This window comes from Fusarium keratoplasticum, chromosome 5, assembly GCF_025433545.1.
Source record: "Fusarium keratoplasticum isolate Fu6.1 chromosome 5, whole genome shotgun sequence".
NCBI lineage: Eukaryota > Fungi > Ascomycota > Sordariomycetes > Hypocreales > Nectriaceae > Fusarium > Fusarium keratoplasticum.
The window spans coordinates 2,763,979-2,784,950 of NC_070533.1; the positions used below are offsets into that span (position 1 = coordinate 2,763,979).

The window sequence follows — 20,972 nt, forward strand, 5'->3', positions numbered from 1 at the left end:
ATATGTTATACTTGGCCTAATCAGTAGTGAAGAAACATCCAACCCCAGGAAGGGTTAATAAAGACGATCATTATCGGTATAATACAGCTGGATATAAGACGCACGGTGAAATGGCAAGATTTCCGCCTGCCCTGCAGCGTAGCATGCGTGATCCGGAGAGAGTCGAAACGGGATCACACCTAGGGTAGGAAACATCAGATATTCCAACAGGGACCGAGTAAACTTGCTCACTGGGCTGGACGGGAACAAACAACTCCATGTCAATATGTTTGGAACAGGCTTCTGGACCTGCAAAGTGAGATGAGGCCAACAAAGCGGCCGCATGACTGTGCCGTGATTCGTTGATGGGTAAATGAGCCACTGGTTGGCTTGAGATGCGTTGTTGCTGAGCGAGCCATTCAAACAACACCAAGCACTGCAACCGTTTCGACAAGACAAATGCCCTCGCTAACGACCACAGCCACTGCCACGGCAGAGATTCACCGCATCACGCCGTGGTCAGGTATCTCTGGAATGCCTTCAAGCGGGGACCCGACTCCTCCGCAGGGTCCTGGATGGGGGGGTTGTTTCGAACTGAGGGACGCGCGTGCGGGCAAAAAAAGAGTGTTTCTGCAACGCCCGCCCGAGTCTGGCATGTAAACTCGCGCCACTCACTGGCCAGCCGGTTGAGAAAGAGGGTAGTGGAGAGGAGTTTGTGCTACCCACGGGTGGATTTCGCTAAGTGGAGGAGGGAGGCCTGAAGAGAAGAGGCCTTTGTCGTCGTGGTTGGCCAGACCAAGGCATGGATCTAGATGATGGAGATGGCGACACTGCATCGTGAGGAGGTGTTTCTCGCAGCTCATTCGATCGCTGCCGTTGGCGATGCCTGCAGGGCTCTGAGCCTCTCGAACCGTACCGTACGTCTCCGTCGGTAGCTGTCTGTAGTTGGTCGTAGGCTGGTTGCATCTACCTATCCATCCGGGCCGCCCTGCTGGTGTTCACCTGAAGCTGGCTGATGGCCTGCGGTACCTGAGGTATAACCTGGGCTCATTCATGCTTGGACCAGGGAAAGAGATGGGAGGTACTTGTGACTGAGAGGAAATCGCTCGTCGACCAAGGTACCAGCCCAGTGCCCAGTTCGTCAAACTGCACAGTGCATATCCGGGATGATCAGGGGCCTCAAACACTGGGCTGTGGGTTGCTGGCCGGGATGGCCAAGGGCATTCCACACAATCACTGACCCTGCGGACGACAGAATCAGGGGCAGCGGCACCATAGCACACGGTGCGAATAGATGGCGCGCCGTTTAATTGTTTCGCTATGGCCGAAAGGATCCTAGTGTGGCGGGCTGCCCCTGTCACCCCGTCCCCTCGTGCTTCCAATGTGGTTGCAGCGCTCGCCCAGTCGGTCGCAAGACCAAGTTCCCGGCGCTTTCCTTGACTCTTTTCTTTGATTTGAGTAAGAGTCTTGCCTCCAGGCCCTCTTGGATTTCCCTCGCTCCTTCATCGTTCTCCCCGTCCAAACGATCGTATCCCGCACGCACGCAAGCAAATCCATCGACCGTCAACCGTCAAATCGACTCGAGCGGAGCCTCCGACGACTCTTTTACTTCTTATCCATTCGCTTCGTTACTTGAGCCGTCGCCTTGGTCGATTATGTCTCCTTCTTGCGCCTCCTAACCAGCCTTCTTTTCATCCGAGCTAGCCTCAGAATCCACTCGTTTCTTACTCACTCTCCTCGCCTTTTCTTCCACCATTTGCCGACTTCTCTCAACTCGAGCCTGAAAATATACCTATCATTCTCCCGTGGAAAGGACTCGGCGAACCATTCAATCCTTGTTTTCTTTTATACTATCGACCATCTGTCGCAAACCACCTTCGAAATACACCCATCGCCAAGCCTACGCCGACAACCGCCCAACTTAGGCTTGACTGATCATCTCAAGTGATCGACACCTGCCAATCTAGGACTATCGATCAACTACAACCTCTTCCTAGTCTCTCATTATTGGATATCAACATGGAGGGGCTTCATTACTTCTCGTCCAGAGGCCTGGATGGGCCCGGATACGTCGTCGCGAGAGATTTGAACGAAGTTAGTATGGGTAAGTTAATACGGCTCCTCATGTGTACCCTGTCGACGGCGTCTGATCATCTTGTCTAGCGTACCAACTCGTTCCTCGAGACGGCAAGTGTATTCAATGCGATGAAAACACCCAACTTGAATGCCCTAACTGCCCCGAAGGCAGTGAATGCCGATTTACCGTACCCCTCGAGTGTCAGAAGTGCCCTACATCATTCTGCGACGAGAAGTCTGCATCCCAATCCAGCAAAAGCTCTGACGGCCCAAACATCGGCGGAATTGTTGGTGGTGTTGTCGGTGGTGTCGTCGTGATCGTCGCCATCACATATCTAGTATGGAGGTTCTGTGTCCGACCCAAGAGGTCACAGATTCCCACTTCCATCTACGTTGAAGACGTGGATGCCCCTCAAGGCTCAGAGAAGGATGCTGCCTCAAGGGGAACCCGACCACCCTCAACACACACCGTTCACTCGATCGCTTCCACCGTCCTCACCCGAGCCTCCAACATTATTCAGATCGCCTACATTCCCGGCGTTACGAACCGAGCGACTCCTACATCACCAAATGTTCTTGTCCCCCCCGTTCCTCCGATCCCTATGCACCACGCCGCGGCCGCCCGAGGCGAAGGAAACGACGACCAGCATTTCTTTGTTCCCGGTGACCTCCGAGACTCAACCTACTCGGGTCTTTCTGGCTACTCTGACCGAACCTCATACGCCCGCACTTCATACGCACCTCGATCGAGCGTTGCTTCTACCATCTACGGAAAGCAGGCCCAGGTGCTCACGCCCGCCCAGACTGGAATGCGCGCCAAGCCCACAGTTGTCAGTGTTAAGTCCGTTGGCAACAGCAGCGTCGAGAGCAATGCTCCCCCGGTTCCCAGCATCGACTTTGAGAAGTTCGGCGGAGGTCGTCCCAAGAGCGGTGCCAGCGCCTTCAGCGTCGGGTCGACATTCCTCAACAGCGCCAACACTGCTACGCAGGCTCGTGCACAGGTGGTCAAGGTTGGAACACTCAAGAAGGTGGATATGGGAAGCAACAAGTCCGAGACGGGCTCAACAACAGCATCATCATCAGTGGGAACCTCGCGGCCCACAACACCAAGCGCGAACGCTACTCGAGACTCGAGTGCCATCACCATCATCGAAGACTCTCCCTCAGTAGACCAAGGACCCTTCTCAGACCCTCCCGACCGACCCAGCCCTCAAAAGTCCAACAAGGCGCCCAGCCTCGGGGCTGTGATTGAGGAGTCGGCAGTCGAGAACGAGAAGCCTGGGTCCTCCCAAAGGCGAGACAGCAGTCCGTTCGGGGACCAGCACGCGACAAAGGAGTGATGATGGAATTTCCTTGTCGTTATATATCAGAGTATTTTGTTTGAAGATGTCACGAATCTAGCCTCGGGTTGGATAGAGTACACATCTCACAATCTGCTTTTCTTCACTTCAATGTCAATTTTTTCTTGGATAGACAATTCCGGATCGATCTCACTTGGGATATAGCAACCCCCCCTTTTTTTGTGTTTACAATTCAAATAGCGGCGACGGTTCTTGGGTATGGACTATGGCGTCATGGAAAGGGAGCCGCGGCAAATGGCTCCGAGGATGCCAGGAGGTTATGGAGGTCTCTATGTGTCTATTGAATAGAGATGATCTATCACGTACATACTCTCTTGTTGACATGAATGATTTGCCTGTGTGCCTGTGTACTTGTTGTGTTGAGCATGTGAGCATGGCATTGTGAGAAGTCTTGTTATTCAGCAGTCAAGGTTCGATAGTGATGGTCGTTGCCATGTCTCAGCCTGGAGATTTGGTCTTGACTCGAGGACACTTGATGAGGACGCAAGCCATTCAGGATGACGAGTCGTCTTTGGCAGAGTTTACCCTTGTTTGACTGCCTTTCGTCCTACTGCGGCCGCTGACAATGGCTGAGTATGCGTCATGAGATTGTGACGAAGCCATCGCCAGTTTTCGGCCGCTACCACCCAAGACTAGGCCGATAGCATCACTAGGCCGACATGATCGGTCAATGACATTCAAGTTCCCCGATGGACATGATTCGGGAGTTGAAAAAAAGAGGCTTGCGGTTGTTGTCAAGCGTCATCTGGAAAAACAAGGCAATGGAATGGAATGCCGTTAACCGTCAGGAAAAGAAGAAAGCTTCTTGGATTATGGTGAAACGAGCTAGAAGAGTTGGGCTCTTCTCCTTCTGGTCGTGGCGAAACGTTGGCTTCTAGTCGGTCGTCTCGACATGTTCTGCCACTTTTTTTTTTTGAGGGTGTGTGAGAATCTCGTGATGATGAATGGGAAAGTTGGCCGTGAAGTCTCTAGACAAAGCCATTCTTAGCTGCTAGTCAAGCCATTGCCTGTCTTCTTAGCACTTCTGACATGCATTCAATAGATCGGACATGTCCCGTCATGACTCCCCTCAGCCGATCCAACGCTAGTCTCCGGTGTCCGGGGAGAAAGAGAGGGGGATATGGTAGGGGCGGTTGTGTTTAGCGCTACCGTCCAAGAGGGCTTTTATTGATCGGGGAAGAAAGAGGCTTTTGACTTTATCCGCAACTACCAACAGTGAGAACCCCAACATTGGCTTTTGGCTTTTTTCCTGCAGGGCTGATTTTTTCGAAAACTGTTGACAGGTAGAAAAAAAAAAAATCTGACGTTGGAAGGAAGGCTTGGTAATGCAGGTGATGACCCTTTGGGAGATTCTGTCATGTCGTTCAACTCTTACGTGTAAGGGCCTAATTACTCTCTAGTTAGTATCCGTGTCTGTCCGTAACCTAGATGCCCTTTTTGTTATGTCTTGTTCCAGGGTTCATTGTATCCATTCTCTAGGCACCCCGGTTCCGGGACACAATCTCCCCTGTTCCCCGAGTTTCCCTGGCTTCTTCCATCATAAAAAAAAGTTTCTCTCTCTCTCTTCTGGTGCCCCTGATTACCTTCCCCCTTTGGTGCATTTCCGCCATTCTACCGGAATGAGGGGACACACAAGCATAGGGTTGTGTGTACCATGGAGATGGGAAAAAAAACGTTCCATGTCCTCGGAGGGAGAGAGTCCCATTGTCCGCATGTCCGCCGCAAGGGGTAGGCCCAAGCACTCCTTGGTCCCGTGTGCTAGCCTCCGATCAGCACACCGTCCGCCGGCCGGACCTCCTCCGGTGTTGACGCCGTCTCGGGGAGTAAGTAGTAATTGGTAGCGCGCATGAGGAGGGGAGGGAAAACTTGCTCTCGGGTCTTGTCCTATCCGAAGAACGAAAAAACGAAAGAAAGCAACCAAAAAAGAACTATACTACGTAGTAGAGAGAAAGAAAAAAGTGTCCTCTTTTCTTACTTTTCACGCCAGCCAGGGGGAGACAGCAGGAGTGGAGAGTCCTCGCGCGATGCTACCGAAAGGCTGGTCTTGATGGACTCTTGTTCAACGGCGCGGTCTTCGGACTTCGAGCCGGTAGCATCGGCATCGGATGCTTCTGTGTTAGTGAACGAAGCTAGAAGCGGTGGAAGCGTCTACACTATGTAGGTATCTAGGACGATCTGCAAGACACACAACGAAAAAAAAAAAAAGCCGCATCAAAAGAGGGAGAGGGGACTTTGTCATCGCTCTTGTTTCCATTCGTAGCAAAGGCCCGGCCGGCACTTTATGAGCCTGTCATGTTGAAGCATTTCCCCCAAAGGACCGGGCAATTATGAATGACATCTTTTAGTCTTGTTTGACAGCTTTTCATTAGATCTGATTGCCCACGTTACGTTACGGACACCAATGTCCATTATGGCTTGTTGTCCCGAAACGTCTCTCTACTCTGCCCGTTTTGCCATGTTTTCCTCTCGACCCTGCATCTCCCAAGGCAAAGCGCCACCATCTGCAACCCCCAAATCGTGACGATGTACTCCTCCCGTGTGCGTGTGTCGTCACAACACGAGTACTTTGAGGAGAAAACGAAAAAAAAAAAAAAAAAGACAAGAGCCCACCCCCCTTGGCGCCATCTCGAGAGAGTGAGTGTGAGAGGGATCATGGTTTAACAGGTAGGCCCTTGCGTGGGGGGGAACAAGAAAAAAAGGTTCACAACATTTGGGGAGAAAGGTGTGGAAGGAAATCAACAGATAGCCAAACTTGACCGTGTTTGTATCGAGTACACGTATCTTATCCCATCGGGGAACCTTTGTGGCAGCCCATACAGACACCAGTAGATTAGTTACTGTTGAGCCAACCTCTGCCTTTTTTTTTTCTCTCACGTATCCGTACGTACGTAGCCTATCCCCCACCAACACAAGAGACATCCCGTCCCCATGGCATGGCATGGATGGATGGTGTCAAGAGAACCCCCACCTCTGATGGACCGACGCCCATGAGATTTGGGTTGGATTCGACAGCCCTGCCTTGCCATGCCATGCCATATCTTTTGGTATCCAGAGCCACTGCCACTGTCACTGTCACTCCTTCAGGGAAGCACTTCGTGATATGATACATGCTAGACAGCCTCAGACACGAGCTTCAGCTGATTGCGCATGACATCAGCTGGGGGGAAACTGTTTCGAAGTCGTCATCAGAAACAACACGCACGCGGCTGCGCCCATCCATCTACCTCTAGTAGTTATGGATCGCATGTCTCCCCCAGCTTTGCCTGCTCCGTGCGCCGCACACAGGGATCGATCGACTGCGACAACATGCAACGCGACGCCTGCTCGTCAAAGTGTCAAAAGTGCGCCCATGTAAATACAATACACCCAAATGTAAATGAGGCTAGACCTCGATTCATTCACTCATTCATTCATTCCATCCATCTATGGATGGATCCGTGGATGGGGCCGTCCGCTAACCAAGGGTCCCTCCATCCCATCCCATGGATCCCCATCGCTAATGACACAACTACAACTTCCCAATACAGGGGATCGTCCAAAATCTCGGTGCTTTTCAGGTCATCTTCATTTCATCTTGCTCTTGTATGGCGAGCCGTCATTTAGATACATCGGCCCAGCTGCCCACGCCCTCCCACGCCGTCCAGCTCCATCTCGTCACCCCTGCCCTTCTCTGCATCGCTTGCTGCCAGATCCAGCCGCCATGGCCAGCTAAGCCACCCCATCCGCCCCTCGATGTGAGCATGGACAAGCCAAGATTATGCATTCTGCTACCCGCCGTTCGCACTTCGCTTGTCCTGTTCCAGAACCGCCTGTCCCTGCCCGCCGAGGGGCACCCGTCTTTCCAAGGGGGCAAGGCTTGAAACACATCAAGTCAAACCCAGCCATCATGGACATTCGAGTTGCTCAACCTCGACCAACTAGTCCCTCGTATCCCCTCCCCAATCGAGTCATGCCAGAACGAAACGTCGTCGTCTTGTCCCTCCCTGCCAGGGTCCGTCCAAGAGTCGACTGCCAAACAGGAGACCGCTGACAAGGTAGACCACAAACGTCCAGCCGAGACTGAGAGTTGAAACTCGAGAAACCCCACGGCATAGATAGACAGATAGCGAACCAAAACAGGGTAGCTTTCCAGAAACTACGTCGTCATACACGACTGTGAAGAACCCCACGATTGACAGACAATAACGCCTCCCAGGTCTTGGTCGTAAATTTTGGAAATAAGAATAGTATAAATGTCAATAGATAACCTAGCGCCCCAAGAATATGCCTCTTTTTGTTCGTACGCCATTCGCCGGTGCGGAACTGCTTCTGCTTTCGTTCGTCGTTCGATGCTGCGTCGTCATGCCGCCCTCGTCGTTGGGCATATGGCCATCTAAAATTGCAGGAAAAGAATAAAGTCCGTCTCTCCGTGCCTCCCGCTGTGTCTCGCCAATCATCTCCAAGTCGGCGGGCATATCCCGTCGTGGGTGAGGGGTCGCGCCATTGCCGACCCCTCATCCGCGGTTGTCGTCGCCGGCTTCTCATCGCCGGCCCCCTTTGCTTTCTGGTTGTCTTCATTTTTTTTACTGTCGTCTTATTTCCCTCCTCTTGATTGGCGGAAGCATTCCTCTTACAGTGCGGGCGTGGTCGCTCATAACACAATGCACTTGGACTTGCTTCGCTCGTTCTTCCTTCGGTGTCTATCGTCGCGATCACCGCCTCTCGCGTCGCCGTTGCCTGTTCGCGTCCGGCCACTGGACCTTTCTGAGGGTCGTGAAGATTGTTGCCGCTGTCGACGTAGGATCCTAACTACGTCGTAGAAGGCCTTCTCGACATTGATGCAGTTCTTGGCTGAGGCCTCGACAAACTCACAGCCTAGCTCGCGTGCGAGGGCGTGGCCTTCTTGCGTTGAAACTTCTCGCTCGGTGACTCGGTCGCTCTTGTTGCCGACGAGCATGATAGGCACGGGCAACTGGGGGTTGGCGGCAGAGATGGGTGAGCCGGGGTACGACGGCGACGAGGCGCACGACTCCTTGACTCGTTGAATCTGGTGATGAAATCGCTTAATGCGGGTGAAGGATGAGCGTGAAGAGATGCTGTAGACTAGGACAAATCCTTCGCCGTCACGGATCCATTGGTCTCGTAGCGCCGTGTACTCTTCCTGTCCGGCAGTATCGAGCACTTCGAGCATGCACGGCTGGCCGTCAATGACGACTTGCTTTCGGTATGAATCTTCGATCGTCGGGTCGTACTGCAACGGGAGGTCAACTTCAAGGTCCCATGCACTCGGTGCAAGCAAGCACAGGCAGGTAGATGAAAACTCACAGTCTCGACAAAGTGTTGCAAACATAGCTGGATGGTGAGAGCCGTCTTTCCCACGCCACCATCTCCCAATACCACCAGCTTGTACAGCACCATTCGGCCGGCCATGATGACGGCGACGGCGAAGAAATCGACGAGGGGGGAGAGAAGTCGATGCAAGAGGGAAGAGGAGACTCAAGGGGTAGAAGGGTCCAGGCGGAGGAGGACCGAGGAGAGGGGAAGAGAGGAAGAGGAGGGTGGGAGAAAGGAGGGTGTGGTCGGTGATGAGGCTTTCGAGGTTATGGATCGAGGGTGGTTGGAGTTGGTGAGGTCGTCGTCACGAGCGGAGGAGAGGCGAAGACGAGGGACGACGGGAGGAGGGGGTGGCTTGATGGAGCAAAAAGAGCTGTGACCCAGCAATTGCAGCTGCGGCGGCGGCAATGCAGAGGCAGAGAGCGGAGGCGGAGGCGAGGCGACTGGAGGCAAGGCACAAGGCAGCGCGAGGCGGCAAGCAAGCAAGCAATCCAGAAGCAAGCAAGCGATGAGTGGATGTCAAACGGGTGAGCGAGCGCCAGTGGCGAACAAACAGGAACAGATTTAGCAAGGTGAGGTAAGAGTAGCAAGGCAAGGCAAGGTAGGTATGGAGGTAGTGAGTGTATAACGCAGGTAGTAGTGTCCAAGAAAAGAGACGGAGGACTGGACAAGACCAAGACAAGAGGGCAGCTCAAGTTTAGATGGATGTTTGGTCTAGGCGTCGACGTGGAGCTGGCGCTGGAGGCGAAGTTGGGAAAGACGGCCGGGTGGAGAACTTTTTTTTCTGGTGCTTGCTTGGTGCTTGGTGCTTGTGCTTGTGCTTTGCTTAGGTGCTTGGTGCTTAGTACATCCGTCCCTACCTTAGGTTGCGTGCACGCACTGGTACCTCCATACCTGATGCTGGGAGGCCCATGGCATCCATCCAGCAGGCATGGATCCATGGATGGCATGGAGCCCATCCACGCCCGCGGGCGGGGCGCCAGGTTTTACCAAGTACCTGGGTTGAAGGTACCCATGCAGCACGGGGACGCAGCAGCGGTACTCGCCAGCCCGAGTCCAGAGGGGGGCTAGAGGACTTCCGGGGTCACTTTAGGGGGGGCACCAGCAGCAGACAAGCCACCTCACCTCGCAGAGGGCCTAGTACCTTGTGTGGGCGATTTACCTGCCCCAGAGGTACCCTCTGTCGGTTGGGCATTGGCCAGAGGGGAATGCAAGAGCACACCACTCCCGTCCGTCGAGGGCGGCCAGCCCAGGACCGAGATACATCGAGATAGAGTGACGGACGGGGACTCACGGACGGGGACCCTGAGGTGGGATGGAGCAGAGGAATTAGGGGGGGTGAAGGGGGACATGGCAAACCTCCACTGAGAGGGGGGGACAACACCCAAGAGGAATCAAATCACCTCGACGTCGCAGCAGCAAACAGTAGCAGGTACTCGGTAGACCTGGATAGGATATCGGCTCGGTGGGCGAGCCCGAAGAATGGGAGCGAGCGAGGGTACGAGGCCTTTGGAGGCTTCTGATAGGCGAGGGATGAAGCCGGAAGGGTGAAGCGGCGGCGGACGACGTGCACCCCCTGGTCACCAAAGCCGCTGCTGGGCGACTCCCACTCCTCTTCACCTTGGGGATTGTGTCCCCTTGTTTGGTGGATAAGCAAGCAAGCATCTGGTCTGGAGCATTGGTACTCGAGCGGTGCTGCGTGGGAGAAATGCTCGTGCCTGGACTATGGAGAGCGTTGCTTGTTGAGCCTTGTCCTGTACAGATGGGCGGTTGAATCTCAACCCAAGAGCGCTCATGGCATCCATCTCCAACAAGCAATGCGTTTTGCATGAGCAGCTGCTCGCTCATCCCTGCCGGCGCGGGCTGGCAGGGCATGGCATTTAGCTGGGCTTGTCTTCCTCAACAGGCCTCAGAACCGTCCATCGGCAAGTACCCGGGAGCCCGGGTCACGGCTCGGTTGCGGTGCACCGTCGCGGCGCGCGGGCGACTTGACCGGCGATAGGATAGATACTTGGCGTCGTCGGCCTTGATCCGTACTCTGTACAGTAGGAGTCGAGGAAATTGGAACATTACCCGCGCTACGGCGGCGCTGGGCTGTGAGGTAACTGAAGAACCATCCTGACTGGGTCAAAGACGTGCCTTAGTGGTTGGGGTGGGGTCATTTGGGGACATGTTGTTGCTGTCGCAATTCTTGTCACGTCTTTTTCTCGATTCTGGGATTTCTTGATGGGATTGGATCTTTGCGAGGGGTTAGTACAATTGCAATCCGATACACGGAGCGGGCTGTGCTGTGGATGTTGAAAGTGACCAATGTCAATCGAGTTATTGTGAGTGAAGAAAAGAAAGAAGAAGTAAAAAATCTTCACGGGTCTTTTTTCTTTTCTTCTTCTTTGTTGCTACGTCCGAGGTTGCGTTTTTTTCCCCTTCTTTCCTTTTTCCACCCTAAAATTTTGCTTCTTTCCCCTACTGCAGCAACCTGGTGGTTGCAGCTTGCAGCAAGCACGCAGGAAGGGCCAGGTGGTCGCAGGACTGGTGAGTGGTGTGGTGTGGTTGTGTATGTACCTGGGCTTCGTCAACCAGAACAGGCTCCAGTCCCTGCAAAGTCCCTGCGAGGTACTGCGACACCTTGCCGGCGGAGGCTTACACTGCGTCTGGTGCTGAGATACCGCAACTTCACCTGCAGGTTACCTCGCAATCTTTTAGCACGATGCCCGAGGGGACAGGGTCCTGGTCTCCCCGGGAAGTCCAGTCCTAGGGGGGAATAGCGAGGTTTGGGGAGGAGCAGCCCTGGAGAAGGGGTGGTGGCCTGTGCTGAGGCAGCTCTGGGTGACCCGTTGGATGGACCTGGAAGCTGCCCTGCCCTGCTGTCTCGGGCTGGACACCGACCAGGGGAGCTTTTTGGAACTGGAGGGGGTTGTTTGGCGATGTTTACACACTCGACTCCACGCAAGACGACGCTGTTGCTGCTGCTGCTCCTGCATGGTGGAAATATCTTCCATGCCTGGCGTAATTGTCGGTCAACAACCTTGCCGGGTCAGACACATTGCTGAGCCCATTCATGAGCTCATGAGCTGCAGCAAATGCAACAACTGCATGGAAGATCGCACAATGGTGAAGAAGGGAAGGGAAGGGAAGGGCACATGAAAAATCTTTTCACGGCCGGCCACGAATCGATGGATGCAAAAGAAGCGACGAGCAACAAATCACGGATCCCAGCAGTTCCAGAGCCGCGCTTGTCGGCTCCAGCGACCGGCATTGGCGGGTCGTCCAGGTTGGATCCCCCTTCGGGTTCTTTCAAAGCAATCCCGCCCAGACAAGGGAAGGGAATGAATGATGGATCCTGTCTGGTCTCCATCTCCAACAAGCAAGCTCCAATGCCCAAGCTGTGTCGTGCTGTGGTCTCTGCTGATGGGCGGTCCTCCACTCTGGGGAATTTTTGTCCCTGTCGATGTTGATCTTGCTCCTCTCCGTCCCTCTCATGCCGGCTTCTGAGAGCTCTCCACCAAAAAACCCGAGGTTGGAGAGAGGTTGGAACGTTGGGCACCAGCCGAACCCGGCCTGAGGGGGCGGGCAAAGAAAAAGGCTTGTCCCGTTTTAATGACACGGCGCAACCCCAAAGATGGAGCCATGGATCGCTGTCGACGACGCCGCCGCCTCCTTCCCTTCCCTTCCCTCGGTCCTGGTCTCGCCCGGCGGATGAGGGTCAGTTTGAGGGTCAGCATCAAGATGCTTCGGCGTTGAGCGTCCCATTCCAATTCGGTCGACCGAGTCAGCTGGCCCCGGTTTGGCCAAAGAGGACGCACAGGACGGCCTCTGTGATGTCGTTACTTGGTCTCTATGGACAAAACGGCTCTCCGGGGGTCGATTTCAAGATAATGACAGTTGAATCGTGACTGCATGGTTGGATCCCTGACCAGGACCCTCCCTGGAAGGGGCTCTGGCCTCTCTCCAAGGTGGCGCAAAAAGGAGGCTTTTCACTTTCACGATCCCCCACAGGGCACGCACAACCACACGACGGGGGGCGCTGCGCTGCGCTGCACTGCAAATGAGAAAGCCCGGTTTACTTGATGCCCTCTGCTTGGCAGCATCTACCAAGTCAGTCCACCGCATAATGTTCCGAAAAAACGACTGCCTGGCAGAGCTATCCCACGTCGTACGCTACATGGGGTGCCGCCTTGCCCGTCTCGGTAGGGACCCTGCTTTTCTTTGCTGTCTCTCCCTGAAGCTCGCCCCGACCTCTGGCTCTGCCCCGAAACAAGATGGAGACGGCCGGGACGCTCCAGACAGACAGCCGCCCGGCCACGAGTCGTTGTGCGACATTCTGGGAGGTGGCAGTGGGCCGGGCACCATCCGTCACTCCGGCGAGCGGGTTGGATACACAGAGTCAGTTGGATAGAGACTCGACAACGGGAGACCCTCACAGGCACGCACCGCACCGCACCGCACGGGTGCTGTTGCTCCGTGCTTCACCCGCATACCCGCCCGCGGGCGTCTATCTGGTCTCGTCACTCCAGTCGTGTGCCCATGCTCGTCGGCCAGCGGCCCAGACCTTGACCCTGCCGTGCGCCTGCACAGCGGCTGGCACCGCCAGGGGCTGGTGAGCCTCAGGATCCTCGGGGTGCATCATAGCTCTCGTGCTAGCTAGCTGACTTGTCTTGGACCTGCCTGTTTGCCATGCCCTAGGCGTTGGGTCATGAAGGAATTGCCCGTGCTGGCAGTGGCCAATCCCCACAGACACGTAAGAGTCGAGCAACCCGATAGCCTCATGGAGCAAGATCAGAAGAGGGTTCCAGGCATAATCCCAGCATTGGATCAAACCGTCATGCGAACCGTCCCCTCGACGTAACCCCGAACGCGTTTGTCTCGACTGCTTGAATCTTGTCGTGTCTGATACCCCGCAGTGACATCAATGAGCCAGTGAGTTGTACAGACACACGTGCCAGGTACATGTCTGCCAGGTATCTTGTTCTTGAAGTCCCCTTTTCCACGAGCTGGATATTTCCATCCGTCGTTTGGTGACACCTGTTGGCTGGGTCGGGTAAAATTAAGGGCCAAAAGTCTACGAACAACCTGCAGTGCATCACCTTAAATCACTATTTTTTAACATTTTAAAACCATGATAAAAGCCTCAATAAATTAGTTGGAATATTAAAATTATAATATATATTATATAAATAGCTTAAAATACTTATAGTAGTTTTAAAATAATTTTATTATTATTATTAGATAAGATATAAAGGTAAGAAAATAGAGGAAATAATATACATTTTAAGGCTCTATAATATAGTGGGAAATATAGAGGACTTTAGTGACTTATAGGGGGCTTAATACAGTGCGACGGAACTCTTTTAGGGCATTTTCGCACTAAAAAATATACTTTTTATCTTTAATAATTTATCTAGGCTTAATTATACTATATATAAAAAAAGTAAATAAGCAGAAAGTTAGATTTAGTATTTATTTATAAGAAAAGATTTTTTATTTATTTTATTTATATAAGAATCTTTTCTTAGTTATCTTTTTATATTATACAAATTAGTGGGTTTTATGTGGCGCACTGTTATCTGTTCGCAGACTTTTGGCCCCAAATTTTATATTTGGGATTGGATTCGATGCAGGTCCAGCCGGGCCAGCGGCCCCATTTTACCCCACACCAAAACGTCAACTTCCAAACCTACTAACAGTGCAGTACATAGGTACAACTTCCAAACTTGACGACCAACCGGTTTTGCACATGGATGGGAAATAGGCCTCCGGGACAGCGCAGAATAGCATGATGCTGATTATGCGGGAATATTCCCTCGTTCTTGCCTGATGTCATTCATCCATCCTTTGGGCATCTTCTCCAGCTCCCGCATTCTTCTGTTTGACTCTTCAGCTCTCGGAGCTTAATGGAGCTACCAAGGTCCTTAACACGCACCCCGGCCTTATAGGACCGATTGACATCCCATCCATGGATCCTCCTCCGTCCCTCCAACGGGCGGGCACGCTCTGCCTGTCCAAGTTAGATACAATATCATGGTCTAACCACGTCATGAAAAGCTTCCCAAGCCTAAATCAACCATGAAGGGAGTTGCTTCTCGGTCGTATCCTCGGTCCGCGACGCGCACCCATGGGGTAATCTTGACGTCTTTTTCCCCAGACTTTTTCCCTCCCCCCCTCTACAGCGGATGTAGTCGGCTAATTGGTTGGTTTTCAAGACCTCATTAAAGACTTCGGGTGTTTGTGGGATCAGAAGCCGTCTTTCGGCCCCAGATGCCTCTTGAACCGGCCACTTCGCTCCTTTCAAACACCCGGCATCCCAGACTGGCGGATGTGCTATCCGGCGAGCCCGGTCAGTTGGGACTCTGGGATTTTGTCTGGGGTTCCCAGGTTTGGCCAGCCTTTTTGCGGGGGAACGAACGAGATGGGTTGCTGTTGGGCATATGCATGCCCTTCTTCCTACGGGCCTACGGCTGATACGTGCCATGACGCCGCTGGCAACTTGTACTTTACAGGCAGCTGTTTTCTCCCAGTCGTGAGATTAGCGGGCTGTTGGCGCAGAGTTGAACAAGACGCTTTGTATTTTCAACAGTCAGAGAAATAGAACCCAATGTCGCGTGAGCATTACGTTAAAGACAGACTTAACTTGTTAGTCTGGCACGGACACACTTTGTTGACCACTTGGTTCCGTAGTTCGTCTAAGAATTCAACGGCTTCCGCACTTGTCGGTCTCTCCAGGTACACACACTCTTTCTCTCTCTTCCATGTCCTCCCAAAGATGGGATATCTTAAATTGCCTCACCCACAGCGTACCATTCCCAACGGCTGCATCTAGAGTCGCATACTCCACACCCTCTTCACTTGGTCCGGGGAAAGGCCATGCCTTTCTTCGATGGCCTTTGAGCGAGGCCGAGTCTTGTTCCTTCCCCTCCCCCCCTGCCAATGCAACCCATGGCTTTCCAGACGGCTGGCTAGTGTGCTTCTGGGTCCGGGGGCCTTTGTATCTGCCTTGTTGGAGATCCTCATGGACTTCATGTCACTTGAGTTGCAAGCCTTCGGGCCGGTGCGCTCGAGGTCACATCTCTGATGCATCGCCCGCATCGGCTTTGTGACCGAGCCAACAACCCTTGACACTTTCACAAGTGATTATGGGGTTCGTTAGCAGTAGCACATGTCATTTCTAGTCTTGTTGGTGTTGTGAGCAGATGCATCTGGTGGTGTATACGGCAAGACTATCTTGAACCACACACACAGTGCCTTTGATGGCCTCAGAAAACAACAAGAAGAAAAGACAAAACAATCCATTCGGCCGAGCCACGCCGAGAGGCTCGGAATCATTCGACTAATATCTTACTTGCTGCACGAGAAGAAGCTCCGACGCACAATATACGCCTGGTCTATCAACTAAGGCACTCGCTCACCAACTCGCATACAGCCACAGTTTACCAATCATGTAGGTACCAGCCTGGGCATTGGGGACCCCCCTGTTCGACTATCTTTCTCTGCCTTCTCTTGTCCTGGACAACGCACACCTCAGGCTAGCTCTTTGAGCTTACGGGCAAGGGTAAGTAAGCCCTCCTCCTCCTCCGTGATCCAGAGGTCGACCCAGTCCTTGGCTTGCTGATACCTCTCGTCGTCCTTGGCCCATGCCTCCTCGTCCGGGCGCTCCACGTATACCGTCCTCAAGCCACATGCCCTCGCGCCGGCAAGGTCGTTGAGATGGGTCGCCACCATGGCGACCTCGTGCGGCTCGACGCCCAGTTCGCGGGCTGCGCCGAGGTAGACGGTCGGGTCTGGCTTGTACGTCTTGAAGTTTTCGGCTGAGAGGAACCCGTGGAAGCCCAGGTTTCCAAAGTCGTTGAGGTCTCTGAGCAGGGCGAGGTTTCCGTTGGAGAGCGTGCTGGTCTTGTATATCTTGCCCAGCTCTCGGATTCCGTCCGATGAGTCGGGCCACGGTGTCAAGCGATGCCAGACGAGGCTGAGGGATTCGATCTCGGAGGGGCTGAATAGGCCAGTCAGGTTCCAGCTCTTGAGAAGGTCGACGAGGCTGTCATGGTGATGTTGGTCGATGCTCTTCCAGGAGTCCTTCTTCTGGTCGTAGCCAAGTGTGAACTTGCTGTAGGAGTTCCGCCACTCCTGGGCAAAGCGGCCCCAGTCATCTTCTTTCAGTTCTTCTAGGCGGGATTTGAGAGGTTGAGGGAGGTCGGAAGACAGCTTGCGATGGGCTCTCAAGGTGAGCTCCTCAGTAACAGATGAACGCCAGTCGACGACGGTGCCGAAGACGTCAAAGGTAAGGGCTTTCACCTTGCTAAGTGGTGAGATGGCTCCCGGTGACATTTTTATTGATGAGTTTGGTTAGGAGTTTCTTCTCGATGTGTTTCTTATGAGGAATATGTTGCTCTTCGGTTCTTGGCCGATGATGATTGCGCAATGAAGTAGGTATTTCAACAAGCGTCACATGATGCTCTGCGCCCTTCTAATGACGATGTGAAGTGGGCTCGAGGCAGAGACGACCTCGGTTGTGGCCAGAGGAGAGGAGGTCGATCGGACAGTCTCCGAATGATTACTGATAAGCAAACACCACGTTTGTTGGGTTGAGACGATTGTGGATGATGCCTTTGTCGATGGTCAATCACATTGTTTCAGCTGTTTGTGTCTAGGGTAGCCAAATTGTACCAATTCCGGCGCGCGATGACAAAGCCACACACAATTGACTTTGTCCCAGCCTTTCACTCGGGTTCAGCTGGAAATTTCATGACCTGTTTTTGAATATGAAGATAATTTCGTCGTATTGACAAGGTAATCGTCTCGCCTGAAATGGGCGTAGAGGCTTACTGCGTACCCAGCCTCGTCATATCGGATAACGGCAACTCGTTCCTTGCTTAGCGGCGTATAAGCCAAAACATCAGAGCATTTGTTGTCGCCCCCCGGCACCTTCGCTTTGACATTGTCTTTTCAGGCTACGTCCATTGACTAGAAAAGAGGACATGCCCCAAGACTCACCCTCATCTAGTCCTCCAGCATTACTCCCAACTCATAGGCATCTCGTCACCATGAGACGGCCACAGGACCACTTCATTGGGCGTCACTATGACGCAGAGCACAGCACCGGGCCTCTCAAGTTCCTGAATCCCACGAAACGGTACATGGTGGCAGGAAAGAGGCAAGTTACTGCGCCTGAGGTCGAAAGAGACCAACTACCGCCGAGCGGTCGAGTTCCCAAGGTTGCCTATGTCTGGAGGAGTCGAGATAACAGAAAGGGACGACATGCACTGGCCGTCGATGTCGATCCTCACAAACACGAAAAGACCAAGAGCCCGAAGCCGACGAATACAGTAAACCGGACCATGAGAGGGATTGCAAAGATGTTTTTGAGATACCCTGTCTGGGATGTGTCCTATGATGTCGCCGTCATCTTTACCATAGGTATGAGCCAACCCTGACATCTGACATCTGGATATCTAAAAAGGACAAGGTTCAATCATCTGGGTCGTCAACGGGTTCTTCTCCTGGCTACCCGTACAAGACCCCTCGACAGAGTTCAAAGGCGAGACCGGCTGGGCAGCTGGGTTGACAGCTCTCGTCGGAGCTACAGTCTTCGAGGTTGGCTCAGTACTTCTCATGCTCGAAGCCGTCAACGAGAACCGTTCAGACTGTTTTGGCTGGGCAGTCGAGGAGAGTGTGGACGGAGTCCTCCACCTCAAGACTGTCCACGAATGCAGGCACTCGCATGCACAGAAGAGAACCTTTGTCGCCGGCAAGTCTATCAACCAGCAGCAAGTGGACGAGAGTTCGCCAGAAGATGGCCGTATGTGGTCTTGGTGGCCGACTTGGTACGAACTGAGGACGCACTATTTTCGTGAGATAGGTTTCCTCGCTTGCTCCTCACAAATGTTTGGTGCCACCATATTCTGGATCTCGGGATTCACAGCACTGCCACCTATCCTCAAGAACCTCTCCACGCCGGCTCTCAACGGTGTCTACTGGCTCCCGCAGGTCGTTGGCGGCACGGGATTTATCGTCTCGAGCACACTCTTCATGCTCGAGGTCCAGCCTCGCTGGTATATCCCCGCACCAGGCGTCCTCGGATGGCACATTGGGCTATGGAATCTGATAGGGGCCATCGGGTTCACGCTCTGCGGGGCGCTGGGCTTTGGCATGAACCAGCCAGGAGTTGAGTATGCGCTGACGTTGTCAACATTCATAGGCTCATGGGCATTCTTGGTAAGTTTTCCTACGCTCTTCATCAAGGCATGGACCGGCTAATGATCGCAGATCGGGAGCGCGATACAGTGGTTTGAGAGTCTCAACAAGTATCCGATATGGGTAGAAGACAAGGTCCGGCGCCTTGAGCGGCAATCTGACTGAGACGGCGCCCGCAAGACGAGTCCCCGGAGGAAACCCGAGTGGCAATTCCGTCTCGACTCTCGTCCTTGAAGACGCAAGTCGCTCCGCCGTGGACGCTAGGCCTACGGCCGCAGGTCAGGCCGCATACTGCATCACCACGAGGCGGAAGCAGAAGGCGGCTGGCACTTTTCCCCTGTAAGCGCCGGCATGATGCAGAGGACGGGCATTGAGTATGATTCTCTGATACACCGCCTATCGAAGGATGCCTCCGCGGCCCTTGGAAGGACCCTATCAAAGACGTGATTCGTTGAGGCGTCAGTTACGGATAAAGCACGACTCGGAGGATCTGCCCCCACACCCGATATTCTTGCCTCAGTTACCTGCCGGCAGAGAAAAGAATCATTCCGCCATGTACGCTCATCACTTGCAAGACTCCTGCCGGCAATGTCAGGGTGGCTGACTGTGGGACTGAGATCGACTTTGCATACATAAACACGCAGTGACAGTCGTGAGCTAGCCGACCACCGCATATCGCCGTTTTCGTGTGGAGCATCGCAGAAGCAAGAATCTCGATACTATCCTGTGCCCGGGCGGGTCAATTCTCTGGTGGCTTGGTCAAACTTTGCTTGTTTAACGACTTGGAGTGAGGCGAGGGACACAGGTGCAGCTGGTCGTATCGCAATACTATGGCATGTTGTTCCGAACGGACTCTGTCCGGCCTCAACGATTTCGACTTGCCTTGATTGAGCTGTATGCTCAAGTTTTGGTATCATCGTTAAGAATTGTTCATGGGTTGCAGTAGAGAGTTAAGGGATGTGATTTGGCCCCTGAGTCAACGCTGTCTAAGAATAACCATCGTGGTCAAGATGGGCATTTGGAATTGAGCATATATGGAACCCCAGAAGCACTTGATTCCCACTCGCCCTGCATCAGCTGTCATGCTGTTCCAGTGCCGGTGGGTTAACACACCATTCAGGAGGACGGTGAACGCCGCCTGATGGCATCTTGGTCGCTGAGAGTCCACAAGCGACAAAGTAAATAATACTCCGCAGTACCCCATCCGGCCTTTGCTTTTTCTCTCCAGAAACGTCAAAGTTAAGCCCGAGTATCCGTACACTTCTCGATACGTATCATCAACGATGCAAGGGGATGTGTGGACCAAGATAACTACGTTGTATATGCAGCTCGTAAGGAGTCAAGCGCATCGTTTCTACCACATGACCATCCCGAGCAGCAAACAAGAGCCGGAGGAATAAGCACGAGGCTCCCTGGAGCCGGGGGAGCCGGATAGGGTGACGAGATCCTTCTTGGGTAGCTCGAAACGTGCCTTTCCCATCTTTGCTTTTTCTACAACGTAACTTGGATGTTTCACATACTCGTGAAATTAATAGGGTTGGACTTGTTCCAGGGGTCAACCAACTCGACTTGACAGGTCGTTCGACAGCTGAGCGACGGACTTATCCCTTCCGACCTCTCGGAAACGTCCCAACAAGTGATGATGAAAGCAGCTGACGTTCGTGAGAAACACAGTGGGGCATCATGTTTAAGAGAAACAAGCAAGTCGAAACAAGGCTAGGTGTGGGTTGTCTTCAGCCAACATCGAACCTCTCCTTTTCTGAGCCGTAGGCACAAATGCCGATCAGGGAACTAATGGTCGATTGGGAAAGAATCCGTGATCCGTCAATGAAGCCACACGTTTCATGTGGCAATGAGGACAAGCATTGGGCATTAGCATCGAGCATGGGCCACGAGGCGACGCGAAGACATGAACCACTCCAGCGGCGCCGAAGAACCCTTGGGCTAGTGTAGTGCTCGTCCGAGAAGGGAACGGAGTGGGAAGTTCGGGTGAATCTCTCAGGCGTTGGCAGGTCACATCGTGTATTTCCAACGAGAAGGAAGCGAAGGACGCGAAGG

The 20,972-nt window shown here is 53.4% G+C and overlaps 4 protein-coding genes across 4 annotated transcripts; 2 read left to right on the plus strand and 2 right to left on the minus strand.

Annotated features, from left to right (window-relative positions):
* Positions 1-1,998: 1,998 nt before the first annotated feature.
* Positions 1,999-3,395, plus strand: NCS57_00748900 (Opy2 domain-containing protein; the record flags this gene model as incomplete). Its single annotated transcript, XM_053057337.1, has 2 exons — positions 1,999-2,083; positions 2,143-3,395. The coding sequence occupies 2 exons, from the start codon at positions 1,999-2,001 to the stop codon at positions 3,393-3,395; spliced, it is 1,338 nt and encodes a 445-aa protein (XP_052913532.1).
* Positions 3,396-8,046: 4,651 nt separating this feature from the next.
* On the minus strand, positions 8,047-8,825 carry NCS57_00749000 (uncharacterized protein; the record flags this gene model as incomplete). Its single annotated transcript, XM_053057338.1, has 2 exons — positions 8,047-8,646; positions 8,721-8,825. The coding sequence occupies 2 exons, from the start codon at positions 8,823-8,825 to the stop codon at positions 8,047-8,049; spliced, it is 705 nt and encodes a 234-aa protein (XP_052913533.1).
* A 7,419-nt stretch (positions 8,826-16,244) lies between these two features.
* NCS57_00749100 (uncharacterized protein) lies at positions 16,245-17,048 on the minus strand (the record flags this gene model as incomplete). Its single annotated transcript, XM_053057339.1, has 1 exon — positions 16,245-17,048. The coding sequence occupies one exon, from the start codon at positions 17,046-17,048 to the stop codon at positions 16,245-16,247; it is 804 nt and encodes a 267-aa protein (XP_052913534.1).
* Positions 17,049-17,698: 650 nt separating this feature from the next.
* On the plus strand, positions 17,699-19,079 carry NCS57_00749200 (uncharacterized protein; the record flags this gene model as incomplete). The annotated part of the gene is made up of 3 exons (XM_053057340.1): positions 17,699-18,137; positions 18,187-18,935; positions 18,987-19,079. 3 exons carry the CDS (start codon positions 17,699-17,701, stop codon positions 19,077-19,079), a joined length of 1,281 nt encoding a protein of 426 aa, XP_052913535.1.
* Positions 19,080-20,972: the final 1,893 nt, after the last annotated feature.